Source organism: Ursus arctos, unplaced genomic scaffold (assembly GCF_023065955.2).
Source record: "Ursus arctos isolate Adak ecotype North America unplaced genomic scaffold, UrsArc2.0 scaffold_12, whole genome shotgun sequence".
Lineage (NCBI taxonomy): Eukaryota > Metazoa > Chordata > Mammalia > Carnivora > Ursidae > Ursus > Ursus arctos.
This window is the reverse complement of record NW_026622786.1, coordinates 62,428,720-62,448,244: the sequence shown is the minus strand read 5'-3', so window position 1 is coordinate 62,448,244 and position 19,525 is coordinate 62,428,720. Positions and strand designations below refer to the sequence as shown.

Here is a 19,525-nt window from a genome sequence, read left to right as displayed (position 1 = left end):
TTCGGGAGGCTGCAAAGTGCAAGATTAAGGCACCAGCAGATTTGGTATCTAGTGAGGGCTCACTTCCTGGTCCTAGACAGCCGTCTTCTTGTGTCTTCACATGGAGGAAGGGGTGAAGGAGCTCTGACCCATTCATTAGGGCTCCATCCTGATTACCTAATCACTTCACAAAGGCATCACAAAAAACCAAATACCATCACTCTGGGGATTAGGTTTCAACATATGAATTCGGGGCAGGGGCAGGGACACAAACATTCAGTCTATGGCAGCAGATTTACTCATAATTGCCCAAACTTGGAAGGAACCAAATAGATAAACTGTGGTACAGCCAGACAATGGACTATTATCCAATGCTAAAACAAAAGTGAGTTATCAAGTTCTGGAAAGACAGTGGGGGGTTCTTAAATGCATATTACTAGGTGAAAGATGTCAAACTGAAAAGGCTCCGTGCTATGTGATTCCAACTATACCATGTTCTGGGAAAGGTAAAACTATGGACATACTAAAAGATTAATGGTGCCAAGGGTTCGGGGAGAGGTAGGAATGAATTGGAGGAGTACAGAGGATAGAGGATTTTAGGGCATCAAAACTATTCTTTATGATACCATAATGGTAGATACTTAATATTTGTCAAAACCCACAGACTGTCCAATACCAAGAGTGCAGTCTAACCTATGGACTTTGGGATAATGATTTGTTAACACAGGCTCATCAGTTGTAACGCCTGCACCACTGTGGTGAGATATGGATGGTTGGGGAGGCTGTGCGTATATGGAGATGGGGCGGGGGTGGTATTTGGGGACTCCCTGTACTTTTGGCTTAATTTGGCTGTAAATCTAAGACTGCTTGAAAAAATACAGTCTATTTAAAAAAAACAAACAAAAATACTTTGGCAAAATGCTATATATACGTGAGGCGTTCTTACTGCTTAAAGAGGCAGGTGCTGTGCTTTGGGGGGCACGGCTTGGCGTTTACAGGGAGATGCTTAGAAACAGAAATCTTTTGGAGCTGTTTTTTTCTTCTCTGAATAAAGTTAGTGTACTAGAGGCCAAGGTTAACACGTTTATGACCGGCAGCCAGCTTTCCTGTGTTCCTTCCCTCTGCCCTAACACACAGGTATGCAATGCATCCAGGAGGGGTAAACTTGAAGCTAATTCCTGAGAGATTAGTTAACTGCAGTACTGGTCTTCAACCACTTCTCCTCTCTGGGCTTCAGTTTCCCTGCTTGAAAGGAATGACATTTTAGATGTTTTCTAAAACACTTTCCAGCTCTGAGCTTCTATGAGTCTTCTTTTAATTTTTCCAGGGGCCTGTGCTTTCTCTGGCTTCAAGGCCTTTGGACATGTGGTTCCTTCCACTAGGACCACTGTCCCCACTTGCCTGGCTAACTGCTTGCTGTTCTGCCTTTCTGGTCTCAGCATAGGTAGCACTTTGGGGGAAGTCCTCTTGACCTCTCTACACAGAATTACTGCCCTTCTCCATGCTAGCAGACCCCCATTCATCCTCTGTTTCTGTGCTTAATATACTAAGTGATAACTTTCTGTCTACTTGTCTCTTCCCGGCTCTAGACCGCCACCCCGCTGAGTGCCGAGTGTTGTAGTTAGCACACACGCGTACAAACACACACACCACGGGAGTCTCAGGTCCAGATTTTCTTGGGGATGGCCCAGCTCCATCTCTTCCAGACTCAAATCCTCTGGGGAGGGCTATGGCTCCAGAAACACTCAACCACCAGCTAGAAGCTATGAGTGCGAAAAAACATCTTTCATTCACAGAGGAACGATTTACATTATTAAAAGAATCGTTACTGTTAGAACTTACTTGCAACAGAGCCTTTCTAAAGGACCACAGAGTCCCTTTAAGTGTGATCTTTTTACGTATTTGTTTATAAAAATTTATCAGAGGGAAGATTTAAGATCTGCAGTCTCCTAGTCCAAGCATCTCTCAAAGGTTAAGGCAAAGGATCAGAAATGATAATAATTAGAGCAGACCTTTGAGCACGTGGATTGGAATTTTCCATTGCATTGACAGGAAGGCAGACACCTTCTGCCCTGGCACCTTCTTGCTGTCCCGGGTTGGCTTCGTCCATCCTGCACCTTTGTTCAGCTCCGCCCAGCACCGCCTGGCTGTGGTCTGTCTGCCCGCTGGCCTCAGAGCCAGCTCTGGTTGTGCCGAGATGGGGCTGCCCAGGCCAGGGCTGTGGCTGAAGAGGCTCTGGGTCTTCTTGCAGGTGGCCATGCACGTGGCCGTGGGCAAAGTGCTCCTGATACTGTTTCCCGAGAGAGTCAAGCAACAAGTCTTGGCCATGAACAAGAAGAACCCCCACTTTTCCTATGACAACTGGCTCCCGACCTTCTACAGCATGCAGTATTTCTGGTTTGTCCTGAAGGTCCGATGGCAGCGACTAGAGGACAGGACTGAGCCCGGGGGTCTGGCCCCCAACTGCCCCGTGGTCCGGCTCTCAGGACAGAGATGCAACATTTGGGACTTCATGCAAGGTCAGGAGACTGTTACGAGCTTGAGATGTGCTTGGGATGGGGTTGCAGAGGTGGGTGGGGAGGTGGGTTGGAAAGTCCTGAATTCTCCTACTCTGGCTACTCCTTTTCTGGTTTCTTGTCCTCTTCTCACTTCCTGAAACTAGGACTTCTAGACTCTGTTCTTCTGAGAGGCATCACCACCTTCCGAGGCCCTTAATCCGCAAGCCAGCCACACTGGCCTTCAGCTCCTTCCACATGCTCTTCAGCTCTGCCTGGTCAGCCCCTGCTCATCCTTCAGACTGCTGCTCGGTGACACGTCCTACAACAAGCCAACCCTGGCTCCCCCAGGCTAGCTTAGCCCCTCGTCCAGGCTTAACGTCCTCAACTTCTCTTTTTCACGCCTGGTAGGTCGTTACGTGTTGGGGTGTTTGGTTAATGTCTGCTGCCCTCACCGGCCTGCACGCTCTGTGCAGGGGAGCCCGTGGATGGAGCCCAGGCCCAGCCTTGTGCTCAAGGCCCTCCGTGGACCAACTCCCGCTTCCCTTCCCAGTCTCATGTACAGGCTTCCCCTCAGCTCTAGCCTCCAGATGAACTCTTGAGCCCGGCACATCCCTTGTGCTCTCCCTTCTCTATCTATGTTGTTGGCTCTTCCCCTCTATCACCAACAGTCCAAAACCCCTCATCAGCAGTGCCTGCTCTCATGCCTCCCCTTCCGCGAGGCCATCTTGGATCCCTACAGCTAGGCACGCGCTCTCTCTCCTGGGCTCATGGCTCTGCATCTGCCCCTCTCCTCGGACCCTGATTCTTCCCACCCGGCATCTGGCTGCCAAGCACAAGGCTTTTCTTCCCGCCTGATAGGGAGCCTCGTGACAGAACTGTGACTGATTCATCTCTGAATTCCCAGGACCTAGACCCAGCAGATAGAGTAGAGAAGGTCCCTGAGGCAAGTCAGCTAACCTAGTGTTTTTCGAAGCATGTTCTTTGGAAGCCAAATCCCACAGACACGCTTTACCACATTGAGTTTCCTGGCTGAAGTAGTTTGGGAAACCCTGCACACCATACCCTCCTCCTGGGAATTCATAGAGCACCCGAATATTTAAAAAGCTCCAAGAAGCCCTGAAGCTTAAAAACACACAAAACTTGAAAAAACTGACCAAACACTGACTGATCTTCCTAACACACAACCCCTGACTACTCTCCACCTGAGGAAATGCCCGGCATCATCACCCAGGTTCCAAAGAACACCTTTTGGGAAACGGCCTAATCCAGTCCTCTCTCTCTTCAGAGGGGAGATGGCCACTGAGAGGCAGAGGTGACAGCCGGTGAGAGACTCAGTCAGACCCAGAATCTGGACTTCCTCATCTCGTTCTTTCCAGCACACCTCAGCACACATTCCTGAGCACCCCCTCTGTCCCCAGCCCCCAGCTAGTTGCCAGGGACTCGGAGTTAGGTAAGAGCTTGCTCCTTCGCTCGAGGAGTTTATGGTTTCAGATAGATGTCATAAACAACTCCTCACAGTTCTGTGAGACGGGGGAGGCTGTAAAGGTATAAAGTTTGCCTGCAGGGCTTGGAAGGTTTCCTGGAGGAGGTGGTTTTGGAACGAGGCCTTGAAAAATGAGAAAGATTTTTGTAGGGTCGGAAGGGAAAAGTGTTTTGAGCAGAGGGAAGGGCAAGGGCTTTTAGCTCATGACTTTACAATTGCAGTACACAAATGACCTCCTTTTATTCAACATCCACTGAGTGACCATTGATAATAAGGGCAATGAGAATAACCGCTAACTTTTATTGAGCGTCTACTATGGGCCAAGCACTGTGCTAGAACCAGGCCAGTTTGCCGAATATCCATCATCTAGTGACCAGTCCCATGAAAGCCAACTTGCCCCGTGGCAGTTCACAGAATGTACTTGCTTCTTTTAGTGGTTCACTGTTAGTGGACCGGTTTACGTTTTAAAGACTGTTCTATTTGTGCCTGCTCTCTGCTGTTGCACTTGAGACTGAAGAATGGAGAGAGAGGGAGACCAAGAGACAAAAGAAAACTCTTCCTGTGAAACAGAGTTGGCTTTTGGCACATTGACCCAGAAGTAATGGTACTGAATGGTCCTGAAATGATAGGCACTATACCACCAGTACCTGGTCTCTGCTCTGGAAGATCTCATAGCCTGGATGGGGATATGGTGTAGTGAGAGAGGGAACCAGAGGGTTCTGGAAGAAGTGGGATAGGGTAGGGAGGTGGTCAGAGGAAGGCTTCTTGGAGAAGAGGATGGTGAGTCGATTGTCTAGGCACAGTGAAGTCTTGGGATGGGTAGGGAAGAGGGGAGTGGGGAGCAGAACGGGCCAGAGGAGAGGAGCCACAGAGGACTGAGACGTGGAGGAGTGTCGGTCAGTTTTGGTAGAAGTGGGGCTGTAGGAGGCATGAAGCTGGTGAAGGATGAGGCTGGACACGTCATCAGGGACCAGCGTTTGAGGGATCTTATGTGTCTTACTAAAGAGGGTAGACTTCCTCCTGAAGGTATTGGTGAATTCTAGAAGGATTTTCAAGGAGGGTGTTAACAATGACCAGATCTCCTTAATAGAAAGAGATCCTTTAACTGCTTTGGAAGCCCACCAGCCACTAAAAAGCTCTGATGTGGGCTTTGGGTATAAATCCGAACTCATTTTATAGCCGCAGACCAGAAGGTCTAGAAGGCTCTACGGATAATCTAGAGCAGTTCTTTCGTTTTTCACATGCAGAGGCCCAGAGAGGTAAATTACTTGCTCAGAGTCAGTCGTATGGCGAGTTCTCATACAGCCTGAACTAGAATTTGTGGCTTCTGACTCTCAGCTGGTGGGACTTTTTGTTGTTGGATAAGACGACAGAGGCTCAGAGGAATTCCCGGCCACCTCCTATCCTCTGCGTGTTCACACACATGTACACACATGATGTACACACACTCCCAGACACACACCCAGAGCAAAACACTGATTTACTGGCGTGCTGTGGGAGAAGGCAAGTCCGGATCATTTATTTTCTAGGTACTTGGGAGTTAACAGGAAACCGGATTTATTTCAGCCCGTTGACGATCTTCTAAAATCCCTCCGAGTGTATTCAGGAGGTGTCAGCTAGTAACGATAAATGCGCTTTCTCTGCTGAGAGAGCCTGGTATGGGGGTTAATTTACTGGCTTGGAGGTCATGGTGGGGGTTCAAGTCCAGCTGCTACAGAGCTGTTTCCCCATTTCTACAGACAACTTGGACTTGACAGCACTAGCCCGATGTCTAGAATGGTGTTCTCTGCCCCGTGGCTTGTGCACATAGGCAGAGCGCCAGTCCTCTGTCCCGTCACCCCCTAGCACCCATCCTTCCTCTCTGCTATCAGGAAGGCAGGGAACGAAGTTTAAACTTTGCCCTCCATACTGATCACTGCACCCAACCACACTATAAATAATTAAACACATGGCTCTGTCTCTCCCAGTTTCCTAATCAGTGAGTGTTGAATGTTTTTTCCAATTAAAAACAAAATTCCAGATAGCTAATATTTAGCACTGGTCCTGACCTTAAGTCTTCGGGGGTTCTTATCTAAAGCATGACTCTCTGGGGTCATTGGAGGCTAATGGCTGGTCACTTGGCCTTGACTTGCCTCTGAGCCTACCCTGATGAGGCCTGGGCAGCCCTGTCACATGGGTGAGGACTTGTGTAATCATCCAAATGGGACTGCGCCCCCCTCAGTGCCCCGTAGGGCATCCTAAGAGAAAATCTATGAGCCAAGGACAAGGAGAGCTTTGTATCTCCCAGCCAGCTTTCTCCTCATGTACTGAAAAATGAAGACTCTATAATCAATTATTTCTCTCTCTACTTGGCCACCAGGAAACTCAGTCAAATATTAGTTCACTTATAATGAATACATGGGACCTTAAGACTGCTTTATTTGTTTTCTGTCTTTCCCTCCTGTTCTGTGCCTCCCAGAAGGGCAAGATTTTTTTTATTAAAAATATTTTACTATGTGTATAAGCTGCTTCAAACCCATTGCACAACGAGGTGAGGGTATAACTAACGAAATACACTAACAGCAAGTTAAGATGCCCTCGGTTCCCCTCCATCAGCAAGTCCTGTCACTTTCATCTTTCACCTTCTCCGCTGCCCACACCCTAGCCCAGGCTCCTATCATCTCTCACATGCATTTCTCTGATGCCCCTTGACTGGATCCTCCCCACTTCCACCCCATCCTCAGGCCTTTCTCCATAGCGTGATCTTCAGGTATAAATCCGTTCATGTTTCATTATACATCCGAACTGTTAAGAGTCAGGGTTCTGGCTTGCCAGCCACAGAAACGCACTCCAGTTTTCTTAGTCACACATATACGTATACAAAATAACGTATTAAGAACAAGCTGCAAGATCCCCAGAATCAACCACAGCTGGGGCACTGGGCCTAGACTGTCTTTTAGCATCAAAAGTCAGGCCTGGATCCTGCTGTCACTGTGGTTGCCTTGGGAACAGACTCCTTGCCCCCCAGGACTCCACCATCCCTGACAGCAGCACTACCACTGGGCCATGGATGAATTCAGCCGTCTCAGCAACTGCAGGATCTAAGATCTCTGTGGGAGGGTCCAATCAGCCCAGGCTGGGTCACTGCTTGTGCCTTGGCTGCTTGGGACAGAGAACAGACCTGGCCCCTCTTCCTCCATAGAGGCGTACTCTTGCATTAATAGCATACAAAATAGGGAATTCCAACTAGGAAGGACGGTTAGGAACTGGGCAGCCAAAACTGCAACAAATATCCACCATCCTTGCTTTATATCTCCATGATGTTCCATCGTACCTGGAATAAAATCCGGATTTTTCACCAAGGCATAGTAGAGCCTGCCTCCCCTGGCTCATACCTGCCTCTCCAGTCCTGCCTCTCATGACCCACCCTCCCCCACCTCCCACTTGCTCCCCAGACCTGGCTCTGGTCATAGCGGCTTGCAGGTCCTTGAACACACCAAGCTCCGTCCTGCCTCAGGGTCTTTGTACAGGATAGAGTCCTTTTGTCTGGAATGCCCTCCTCCTCCCTTTGCCCATGGCTGACTCTTTCTTAGCCTTCATTTCTCAGATTAAATGGCATGTCCTCAGAGGCCTTTCCTCCCACCTGTCTAAAGTAGGTCAGTCCTTTATAGACTGTTTCGTAACACTTATCACAAGTTGAAATTGCCACATTTATGTGTTTACTTGTTTTGTGCCATTGAATAGACCTCAAATTGCATGTGGGCAGAGCCTGGCTGGCCTTGTTCTCTGCTGAGCCCCCCCCCCCCCCCCGCCCAGTGTGCGGCAGAGAGCCTTGCACACTGTAAGTGCTGTGTAAATGCTTGTAGGTGGAATGAGAGTGTGCTTGGGGACATTGAGGGTGAATGAGGAGCAGGCCCTGCCCTCAAGGGACAACAGGTAGCCTAGGGGACCCAACTCTCAAACGGGCCACGTCACAGTGCAACACCTGCCGTGTGCTGACAGATGTGAGGCGAGGGTTCAACGGTGTCCGCTCTGGCCACAGGGATCCCCCGGGCACTGGCAGCTCCCAAAGGCTACTCGCCGTCGAAGGTGGGGGAGTAGCAGAAGGCTCCCACCCAGGGCTGGTTTCATGGGTGTGGGACCAGTGAATCACACAGGGAAAGGCCCCGTGCTTGGGGTTTAAAGTTCTGCATTAGCTGTCTTGAAATCCTTAATCATTTTATCTTAGAATTTGCATTTTGTAAGTGAAGCCCGATGGGGTAATGGAACCTGCCAAGGGACCTGGAGCCTTGGCTCGTACAGGATCTGGCCTCCCATAGCCTTCTTGCTCCCGGGGACATGTCCTCCACGACCCGCTCTTCCACCCTCAGACGCAGGGCTCGTCCAGCCTCCTTCCCACTCCTACCCATGACTGCCGCCACCTTCTGATCCCAGAGAGAGCCTGGACACAGGTACAGGAGAGGCTGGGTCAGGTGCGTGCCTCCTGCGGCATCTCGTGGCAGGGCCTGGAGGCGGCCGTCCGCATCCTGGGCCACAGCGCCACGGTGCAGTGTGTCCGGTGACTGGGGTAAGGTGATGGAAGAAGCCTCTTGCCCGCCTCCCCTCCCCCATCAAGGAGCCTAGTGGCAGTTGTGCTACCCTGTGGGGGGGGCATGTGGGGAGGGTAAATGTCGAGCTCAATTTCTGCGCTCCTGGCCGGGCATCGTGTGTTGTCTGCTGGCTGGAGGGAGAGGAAGGCTGGTAGCGGGTGGCCACAGTCACACAGGCATGTGCACACTGAGTTTTGGGGTTCCTGGGTGACTGCGAGGGGCCGCATTCGCCCTATGAATATCCCTATGGCTGTGAGAGTGAGACATTAAATAGTAGCTAGAAAATACGCTGCCAGCGCAAGAGAGAGACCACAGAAGCAAATCCTCTCATTTTCATAGAGTTAGTGGCACTTTCCCCCCCATTTTGTGACCAAGGGGCCCAGCATTTCATTTTGCACTGAGCCAGCAAATTATATGGCCAGTCATGCCCCCACCCTTCATTCCCCTTTGTGGCATCCCCTTTGCTGCCTGTCCCACTGCCTAGCTCGGGGGCGAGATAGCTGATAACAGCTTACATCTGTTGAGTACCTACTATGTGCCAAGCACCGTTTTAAGCCCTTATCTGTACTCCTTTATCTGTCCTACCTGTAATCCTCATAACAATCCTATAAGGTAAGTATTACTATTATGTCCATTTGTGAAGGAGGAAACAGGTGATCTGAATGAGAAGAGCTCTGAATTGAGAGTCTAGAAGCCAGAGTATTAATTTTAGCTCCACCCTTGACCTGCTATGTGACCCAGAGTAAGTCTGTAAACAAGGAGAAAAATTGCCTACCTTGCAGAATTCTAATCTCATCACATGAGAAAACAGATCTGTACCTGCCTTATAAACTGCCTGAGAGAGACTCTCATTATTTTAATTACCACCTAGTGGCTGCAGGTGGTCCACTGAGACCCCCTGATAAAATCCGCTCCTTGCGGAGAGGAGGAAACTGGCTCCAGCCCGTGCTAAGTCATGCTCTGTAGGCTTCAGCCCTGGCACCCCACCCCTACCCCCCACCCTCCCTCCCCCGTGGCCTGGCTCCATCTTCGAGGGAAAAATAAAAGTAATAGAAGTGAGAGCATCTGGAGTGAAGATGGTGCTGACGAAGCGATGCTGTGTGTTGAGGATTGGTCGTTGATGATTCCATTGCTGTTTCAGGCAACAGGCCATTGGTGCTGAATTTTGGAAGTTGTACCTGACCTTCGTTTCTTTTCAAATTCGACCAATTCAAGAGACTTGTTGAAGACTTTTGCTCCACAGCAGACTTTCTCATCATTTACATCGAGGAAGCACACGCATCAGGTACAGAGAGACTCCCTGCCCTGCCTCTTCCTCCCTTCTCTTTTCTCCCCCACTTCCCCCCAAGACTGGCTCAAGGTTGGGGAGGGGGAGGAAGAGGAGTGAGGGAAAGAGCCGCTACTCACTGAGCACCTGCCATCTTTCAGCCCCTGCTGTGTTTACCCACCACCTGCTAACTCCAGTCTGCTTTCAGCCCGGCACACAGAGCAGAAAACCTGGAGGGGGCGCCTGGGTGGCTCAGTCGGTTGAGCGTCTGACTTCGGCTCAGGTCATGATCTTGGGGCCCTGGCATCGAGCCCAGAGTCAGACTTCCTGCTCATCAGGGAGTCTGTTTCCTCCTCTCCCTCCGCCTCCCTCCCCCTGCTCCTTCTCTCCCTCTCTCTCTCAAATAAATAAAATCTTAGAGAAAAACAACAACAGCAACCTGGAGGGATGGGTCCAGTTGGCAGAGCACCAAGCATTTTGAATGGATACATAGGGAAATCAAGGGAGAGGAGCTAATAGGAGGAATTTAGACCTGAAATGTCGCAAGTGAAATGACCACTCTATAGCTGGGTGTGAGATCCCTCCTAAGACTCTCCAAGCTCAAGGGGACACTGTGGTTCATCTCAGTCGATGGTTCCCAAGCTTTAGTGAGCATCAGAAGCACCCAGAAGGCTTGTTATAACGGACTGCTGGACCCCAACCCCAGAGTTCCTCAGTTAGTTCTGGGGTGGGGCCTAAGAATTCACATTTCCGACAGGCTCCGGGTGACGCTGAGGCTGCTGGCCTGGGGACCACACTTGGAGACCCCTGCCCCAGGCTAGCTTTCGTCGGGGACAGGCATTCTTTCTTCACCCCGACAGGCGGTCACACATTTTCATTACTTCACGGGAAATCTTATTCCTTTGCTGGACAGCTCTGTCCCGGAGAGCTCTCCCTGAAACTCCTACAGCTTGTGGTCTAAGCCCCTTGAACTTAACGAAATGGTCAGACACAAACCTCTCTCCCCGGTTTTCAAGGGGATTGAACCCATGCGAGTGGCCCAACTCTCAAACCCAAAGACTGAAGAAGGCAGGAAGTCATGACTGAGTGGGACAAGTGTCATTTACTTGACCATCTCCCACACGGTTTGTCTGTCTCCCAGCACCTGGCAGAGCCCATGTCCCAGAATCAGAGCTCAGTGAAAGTTGGACGAGTGGGTTTAGGCCAGTATTGTATCAGCCTCGCTGGTTTATCCGCGTGTTAAGTGTAGGTTGCTATTCATTGTCAGCAAAGTTGGTCCAGCAGTGCTTTTCCAGTATGGTCCCCGGATCCCTGACGTCAGAGCCACAAGGTGGCTTGTTAAAAACGCATATTCCAGGGCCCCACCCCAGGCCCATTGCATCCTGATTTATTGCACCCAAAGGTTGGAGACCTTCTTTCAACTTAACACTGTGCTCACGTCACTGGCAGCTTCTATCCTCATGAAGACTCCGGGGGCCACTGAAACATTAGCATCGGGTACTAGGTACACAGAGGTTCATGATACTGTTCTCTCTACCTTCATGAACTTTAAAATTTTTCCATAATATGAAACAGCACAGGCAGCAGAAGCGCAGACGCAAGCACAGTGTATCCCTGGGGCAGACGGCCCTTCGGGAGAGCAGCCGCCGTGAGTTACAGAAAGAGGATTGGGTACCTTCAGGTGTCTGTGGTCATCATGGCTGAGAAGAGACGATGCCTTGAGGTCGTCACAGATGCCAGCATTTCTCCAACTCTAATGTGTGCTTAAATGACCTTGGGGGACTTTACTCTGGCTCAGCAGGGCGGTGGGGCAGCTCCCCAGGTGATGCTGAGGCTGCCGGCGCAGGGTCGCACTGGGAGTCACAAAATCCAGCTCTAATCTCTAAAGGAACGAGCTGTAAACTGTAACCAGAGGGGTGGATCATCACAGACAGTGTTTCTGTCCTGATATCTGTCTCCTGACTCCTGGAGTCAGCCCAGGATGAAGCTTTCCACGATCCAGGGCTGACTACCTCAAGCCAATGAGGAAAGACTTCCTGACCCCGTTCTGACACAGACCAGTTCCTTGCCTCTGTGCTTTGCCAGTCCTGGTTCGGGCGTTTCTTCCTCCTCCCCACCTCCTTCCACAGGGTACTTGTTTCTGTCAATCAGACGAAGGTGGGCATGGCCTGGCCCACCCAATTCGAATGCACAGAGCTAGGGTCCCCCAATCCCACAAGGTCTGGGGCCTGCAGCCCAAACCTGGTTCCCACACGCCACGTGTTTGTCCAGGTAAATTATGGGGAGGGACGAGGCAGGATGGGAAGAACACGGACTTCGGGGTTTCCGACCTGAGTATGGGTCCTAGCTCCAACAGGTGCCGAACACGTGACCGTGGGCAACTTCCCTTCCATGCTCACTTTTGCGACAGTGAAATAGGATGACAACACCAACCTCACAGAATCCTCATTCGACAATACTTGACGAGTACCTGCTATGTGCCAGCCCTGTGCGGGGCCTAGGGATATTGAGACAAAAGATACACACAGTTCCTGTCCCTCGGGAGCTCACAGTTAAAGCTGGGGCAGTGAGCCACTGCTTCTCTCCGGCCCTCCGTGTCCTCAGCTGCAGGATGAGGGGGAGAATCCCAGCTTGGCCTCCCCCAGGAGGTCGTTGTGAAGCTCCAAGGAGCTAACGAGACGCCTAACAGGAAACAGGTCAGCTGGTGTTATTGTCATCTACAGAGTTTGGATGTCTTGGGGCAGGTGACAGTTACTTTACACTGTGGCCAGGCCCTTGTATCTTGGCGTGAATTTCTCCCGAGAGCTGGCTTTTCTTGGAGGAAGGTTCCTGAGCAGGGGACTTTGAAGCCCCGAGGAGATGAAGCCATTTCTGCTGCTAGACTTAACCAACTTCTGCTACCCTGGGAGGCAGCTATTACTGTAAACACAGACCACGTGGCTTCCAAATGATCCCATGACCACGTTACCTGGGTCCCAGGCTCCCCAGAAATGGGACAAGTAGAAGGGCAAGGCCAGAGCACTTCGTGGTTATTTTTTTCAGCCCATTAACAGGAGTATCACTTCCTGTAAGTAGGAAGAAGGGCACCTCGGCAAATGAGGCCATTTGAAAATCCCCTTCCATTTAAAGTTAAGCAGCCTTAAGTGGGTTTGGTTTTGGGGAATCTCCAGAGCAAAGTAGCAGAATACCTGTGGTATAGAAGAAAAACTGGGGGCGCCTGGGTAGTACAGTCGTTAAGCGTCTGCCTTTGGCTCAAGGCGTGATCCCGGCGTTCTGGGATCGAGTCCCACATCGGGGTCCTCCACTGGGAGCCTGTTCCTTCCTCTCCCACTCCCCCTGCTGTGTTCCCTCTCTCGCTGGCTGTCTCTCTCTCTGTCAAATAAATAAATAAATAAATAAATAAATAAATAAAATCTTTTTAAAAAAATTAAAAAAAAAAGAAAAACTGGGTTCTTTCCTACCTGTGTGTTATTTGGGGGAGTCAGGCAAAATAAACCAGTATTTTTGAAGCAGCTTCCGTGAATCAGGCAGAGTCCTGGGGATTCTGTACAAGTTACCTCACAACAGGTGCAACACTGGTCCTATTAATCCCGTAACAGATGGGGAAACTGAGAATTTAAAGGGATTTCAAAGGCTTGCCCAATAACACACAGCTGAGTGTGTCAGGGAAGGCTTCCTGGAGGAGAGGGGGTTAGAGCTGTGGTTCTCAACGGAGGGTGATTTTTGTCCCCCAAGGGACATCTGGCAACGCCGGGAGATGTTTTTGGTTGTCAAAAACAAATTGAAGGGAGGGTGGGGTGCTGGCGCTACTGCCGTCTAGTGAGCAGAGGCCAAAGATGAGGCTCGACACCCTGTGACATGTAGCCCTGGGCAGAAGGCACGTAGAGAACTACTGCTCTAGACCCTTGCCTCGCAGAGCATGGTCCAGGGACCAAGCGGCCTTGGCCTCCCCGGCACCAGCTAGACCCTCAATGCCACCCTAGACGGACTGAATCAGAATCTGCCTTTAACAAGGTCCCCATGTGATTCAAATACACATTCAAGTCCGAGAAGCACTGGCCTAGTGGCCTCTCCCATGCTGAAGAGCCGAGGTCTGGGAGTCAGGAGCCCCAGGCTTCCATTTGGGATCAGTCAGTAACTCCCTATGTGATCTCGTGCATTCACCCATAATAGGAAATTGGGCCAAATCAGGGCCAAGGGCTCCTCTATCTGGGACCCTCAGTTAAAGGGGGTGGGGATGGGGGTATTTAATCTGTAGGAAATACGTCCGTGCCCTGCCTGTGAGGCCCACTGCCCATCTTTTCTTTTCTAGATGGCTGGGCTTTCAAGAACAATGTGAACATCAGGACTCACCGGAATCTCCAGGAGCGCCTGCAGGCCGCCCGCTTGCTGCTGGACAGGACCCCCCAGTGCCCCGTGGTGGTGGACACAATGGAGAACGAAAGCAGCCAGCGCTACGCAGCGCTGCCCGAGAGGCTCTACGTGCTCCGGGAGGGCAGGATCCTCTACAAGGTGACCGGGGCTCGGGGCCCAGGAAGGGCACGGGCAGAAAGGGCTTTGTAGCAGGCAGACCTGCCGTCAAGTCACTGCCCAGCCTTTTACCAGCCATGTGACCAGGGGCGAGTCCTCTCCTCTCGTGGTGTTTCAGTTTCCTCTTCTGCAAAAGGGAGGTGCTGCCCCCCCCTCACAGGGGGTGAAATCACGCACAGGAAAGTCCCTAGCATTTGGACTGCGGCTGCAGCCTCGGGCCCAGCCCTAGTTCAGTTTGGAGCTGAATGACAGAAGGTTGTTTCCATATCATAAACAATGCTCGGAGAAGGACATTGACTTGCCCAAGGTCACGCTGCACAAGGCTCTGATTCCAATTCTAAATCCTTTGAATGGGGTGGACCAGGAGTGGGAGGGTCTGAAGACGCTCATCTCTGAGGCAGGCCTGAACCTGGAGGGGGTTGTAAGAGTGAGAGCAGAACAAACCCTACAGTGAGCAGCCGGAGATGCTGAAGCAGGGACTCATTCAAGGCAGGAATTGAGTCCTGGCTTGCTTTCCACTGATTGTGCCCCCCTTGGGGCTTCCAGCCTGGCCAGGGTGGGGGACAAAAGCACAGCCTCTGGCCACTTGGGCACTGCTGGCCTCCCCCGAGAGGGCAGAATGTTTTATAGCTGCCGAAGGGATTTCAAACCTTGGAGAGCCCGTGGAGCCCAACCACGCGTCTGCTCCTCCGCGCACGGGTCAAGCTGCTGGCCCTACTTCTGCAGTGAAACGAGCAACAGATGCAGCCCCGAGGTGCCAAGGGTCACAGCACAAGGATTCAGGTCCTTCTTCCCTTCTCCTCCCCAGAGACATGGCTCGAAGATGGCATGATGGAGGCCAGCAGGGTGAGGCCCCGCGCAAGTACTGGCCACACAGGAACGAATTGAAAATGGCCCACCCCTTACTTGGAGTCTGAGGGATAGGGAAGACACACACAGTGTGCTCCAGTGTCCCAAGTACTAGGAGACTCCAGAGCAGGGATCGGCAAACTTTTTCTGTAAAGGGCCTGATTGTAAATATTTTCGACTTTGTGGGCCAAATAACCCCTGGTCACGACAACTCAGTGCTGCTGTTACAGCACGAAATCCGCACAGACGAGATATAAAGGAGCATGAGGCATTAGGACAGACTTGGCTCTCAGACTGCCAATTTCCTGACCCCTGAGGAAGGATAGGCTCTGTAGAGGTGGTGACAATTACGCAGGCCTTAAAGGCTAGGAAGCCAGCCATGTGGGCAGGGTGAGTGAAAAGCATTGCAGATATAGGGAAGAAGGTGGGCAAGGGCACTGGGGCATGTTACAGCAGAGTGTGAATGGAGAATCGGGGGCATTTAGGTGACAGCGGTCTCATTCTGGACCAAGTTCAGCCTACCTCTTAGGACAAAGGAGAGCCATTGATAAGTTTTGAGCAGGAGGGAGGCATGATCGGATCTCTATTTTATTTTTTATTTTTGTAAAGACTTATTTATTAGACAGCATGTGTGCATGTGAGTGGGGGGAGGGGCGGGGGAGAGAATCCCAAGCAGACTCCCTACTGACCATGGAGCCCCATGCAGGGCTTAATCCCAGGACCCTGAGATCATGACCTGAGCTGATATCAAGAGTCAGACACTCAACTGACTGAGCCCCCCAGGTGCCCCTGGACCTGTATTTTAGAAAGATCACTGGCTCCCGGGTAGGCGTGGACTGGAGGGAGCAGGGACTGAGAACTGGGGATGGTCAGGAGGTGGGACGGCTGCCCAAGCAGGAGATGAAGAGGACTGAACTAGGGCATTGGGACTGGAGAGGCAGAGGTGGGTCTGATTTAGAATGGGTGGAACTTGCTGTGAGCGGTAGAGAAAATAAGGCCTGTCTGAAGATCTAATTATGGAAGAGCACCTTATTTGTATAGACCCCTTTCTCCTTTTGAAACTATTTACCTTATCTCCTCTGGTTTTTCTCGTACTTCTGGGTCCCGGTCTGCCCCGTTAAATGTTGGTACCATTCCACACCCTCTCCCTGGGTGATCTCATCCACCTTATGGGAGCCTCTGCCATTGACGACACCATCATGACAAAGTCCCACATAGCTAACACTAGCCCGGTTCTGTCAACCAAGCTCCAGACCCCCCTATTCCTGCAGGTTGGAAATCTGGAATGCTGATTCATTTCTCTTGCAGGGTAAATCTGGCCCTTGGAACTACCATCCAGAGGAAGTCCGTGCTGTTCTGGAAAAGCTCCACAGTTAGTCTGGAAAGATCCCCCAGTTCTAGGTGATCAACAGGAGGGCTCCTCAAGTCTTGGCTCGCCTCCCAGCCCAGGTGGCTTTGACCTCTGGACTCCTGTCCCTGCTGAAACACTAGCTCAGATTGGTCTGATGCAACCAAACAATTATAATCAGAAAACAAAGCAGCAAGTAAGCTGAATGTTAAAGGCCATACAACCCGACTCTGCCCCCACGGTGGAGACCACGTTCATCGCACGACATCGCCACGTGAGAGAGGCCCCACTCCGTGCTGAGGTGTGCTCTCTCCTTCCAGCCACTCTGGTACCAAGTGGTCAGATACGGCGGTCCTTATGTTAGGCAAATTCATTTTCCCCGACTGGCCATGTATGGACTTGATCACCTAAGACACTAAACTGGCTTTTAGAACCAAGCATGGGGAGAACGCCAGTTGTTCAGAGAAAGAGATGAGGAATTGAAAGCTGTTGTTCATTTATGCAGAAGCTCGCATTCGAAATTCTTTCTCTGATTTCTTTGCAAGTCTCCTAATGGTCATTTGTGTTAGATTACATCAGACTAATGGATAACCTTTGGTATTCTTCTGTTTTAACTCTGCTTCTTTCCATATTTGTCTATGACGGCCACAGCCTAAAGTACACACAGCTGTGACTTGATTTGAAAGAAAATGTTTTAAGATGCAGCAAGCTAATACAGAATGATCAAACTATCTCAGGCTATTTGAGATGGCTTCAGTGTGATCTCTACATTTTCTTTTCCAATTTGTGTCAGCCTATTTTATCTTGCCTTATAGTCAGTGTAATCTGATCAGCAAAAATACCATATGCTTGGAAGTGCCTCATTTGGTGGGAAGAACATTCATTCTCCGTGGGTTACATATCAAATGTCCCTTTGTCTTGTGAACTCCTGCTGAAGAATGTTTCACAGAGGAATCAAACTACCTTCACAACATAACATAAAAGAATGGGCTTGGGAGACATTTTTCTAACATGAAAACACATCTTCCTTGGCTCTGCCTTCGTGGCTGCAATGTTAACACTATTCATGTTGCTATTTAATTCTTTTTCAAAAACTTATCATTAATCATCTACCAGGCACCCATGTTCAGATATGTTAAGTCATCTAATCTTTATACATTGCAAAGAGGAGATTATTATCCCCATTTTATAGATGGGAAATCAAGGCTCGGAGTGGGGGATTTGTGGAAGGTCTCAGAACTAGTAATAAGCCAAGATTCGAACCCCATCTCTAACTTCAGCTTGCTGTGCGACTTCGGCTCGGCTGCCTTGGTCTCTCGAACTATAAAATGCGATACGAGCAGTGCCTGCTGCATGGGGGATTTGTGAGGAACACACTCAGAACCCCGCCTGCCTTGGAGAAAATGCCATGGACAGGCTGACTATTATTATGAGTCGCTCCAAACTGCCTCCTTGGGCCCCCTTTTTAGGGAGTGGGAGAGGGTGCGAAGGCACACAGTAGGGACGCTGAATAAAAATTCCTCATCCTGCCAAAGCAACGGCAGGCATGAGTTTGCGCGGGCACCCCGAGAGAGAGTAGCTGCGCACACAGTGGGACTGCAGCGCAGCCGGGCACGGTCCTTCTTAAGCCCCAATTCCATAAAAGGAGACAGCGGATAAGCCCATGGTCCTCTGAATCACTCCTCAGATGGTCCCCCGATTCATGCCTATAAATGCACACAAAGCTCCCAGTTTTCGGTGGACAATAGCCGCTGGAACGGAGGAGTTTTCAGAATGTTAAAATAGACCCGAAGCGTTCCAAGTCAATTCTGTTCAGTTGAATGCTTCAGACGTTCATTGAGCACGGATCCCTTACTGGGTGCTGAGTAATGCACAGATGGACAAGGTCCAGCTTACCCTCACGGGGGACTAGGCATCCATGGCAATGACCGTAATGCAAAGCGAGTATGATGGGGGACAGCTGAGATAAAGACTCACTGCTCAGGGAGGACGGAGGGAAGGGCACTCCCGTGGAGCTGGGTGGGACTGGGAAAGCCTGGTGGAGGTGGTGGCGTTGGGCTGGGGCTTCGAGGAGGCCCAGGCCTTCCACAGTCTGCGATGGGAACCTGGAGAGCATGGGAAGGGAAAAGGACATTTGTGGGGAAACCCGCATGGCAGAGGTGGAACAGAACTGTGCAGGATGCTTCGAAGGTTTGGACTCTAATTCTGCCAAACTGGCCGCAGACGATTTCATTTCTGCTAAGCTGAGCCATGAAGTTCACAGGTGTGCGAACTAGGCAGCGTGCTTAGCTGTCAACTGAAGGATTCCGGATACCTATTCTGCCATATAGATGACATCATTGAAAGTCTCAAGTAGTTTTTTCAAGAAGGGCACATGGGGGCGCCTGGGTGGTATAGTCAGTTAACATCTGACTTGGTTTCTGCTCAGGACGCGATCTCAGGGTCTTGAGTTCGAGCCCCACGTTGGGCTCTGCACTCAGTGGGGAGTCTGCTTGAGATTCTCTCTCTCCCTCTCCCTCACCCTTGTTCTCTCTCTCTCTTATAAATAAATCTTAAAACCCAGAAGGGCACATGGATGCCGTGCTTCCTGACGTCTGACATGCTTGCACCCGCGAGTCTGTTGTCTGGAGCCCGCAGGATCCCTGGCTGGGATTCAGACTCTTCTGTTTCGGCCTCTTTACCTCAGAGATTCGCAGACATTGCTCTGTTGTTGTCCAGCAATTGTGAGAGGAGGAGTCTGAGGCCAGCCTGAGTGATTTCTCCAAGCTCTCGAATTGCTTTTGTTCTGCCTGGAGACCTGTCAGATTCTTTCTTCATACTTGAGATTCAGTACCTTCACCAAGACCTAGTCCCAGTGTTGACTGTTCTAATATCAACATTTCCTGTAATACTGCTGTAGTCTGAATATTTGTGTCCCCTCAGATTCATATGCTGAATCCTGAAGCCCAGTGTGATAGTATTAGGGTAGGACCGGGAGGAACGTTGAATGGATCACCCACTGCG

General features: G+C 50.7%; 2 protein-coding genes across 6 annotated transcripts in view; one reads left to right on the top strand and one right to left on the bottom strand.

The window, feature by feature from the left end:
* IFT25 (intraflagellar transport 25) overlaps positions 1–19,525 on the bottom strand; it is a 79,372-nt gene that overhangs the window by 17,512 nt on the left and 42,335 nt on the right. The window lies entirely within an intron of this gene.
* Positions 756–17,253, top strand: DIO1 (iodothyronine deiodinase 1). The gene is made up of 4 exons (XM_026498043.4): positions 756–2,498; positions 9,670–9,813; positions 14,108–14,307; positions 16,483–17,253. The coding sequence occupies exons 1-4, from the start codon at positions 2,177–2,179 to the stop codon at positions 16,549–16,551; spliced, it is 735 nt and encodes a 244-aa protein (XP_026353828.1). The 5' UTR covers positions 756–2,176; the 3' UTR covers positions 16,552–17,253.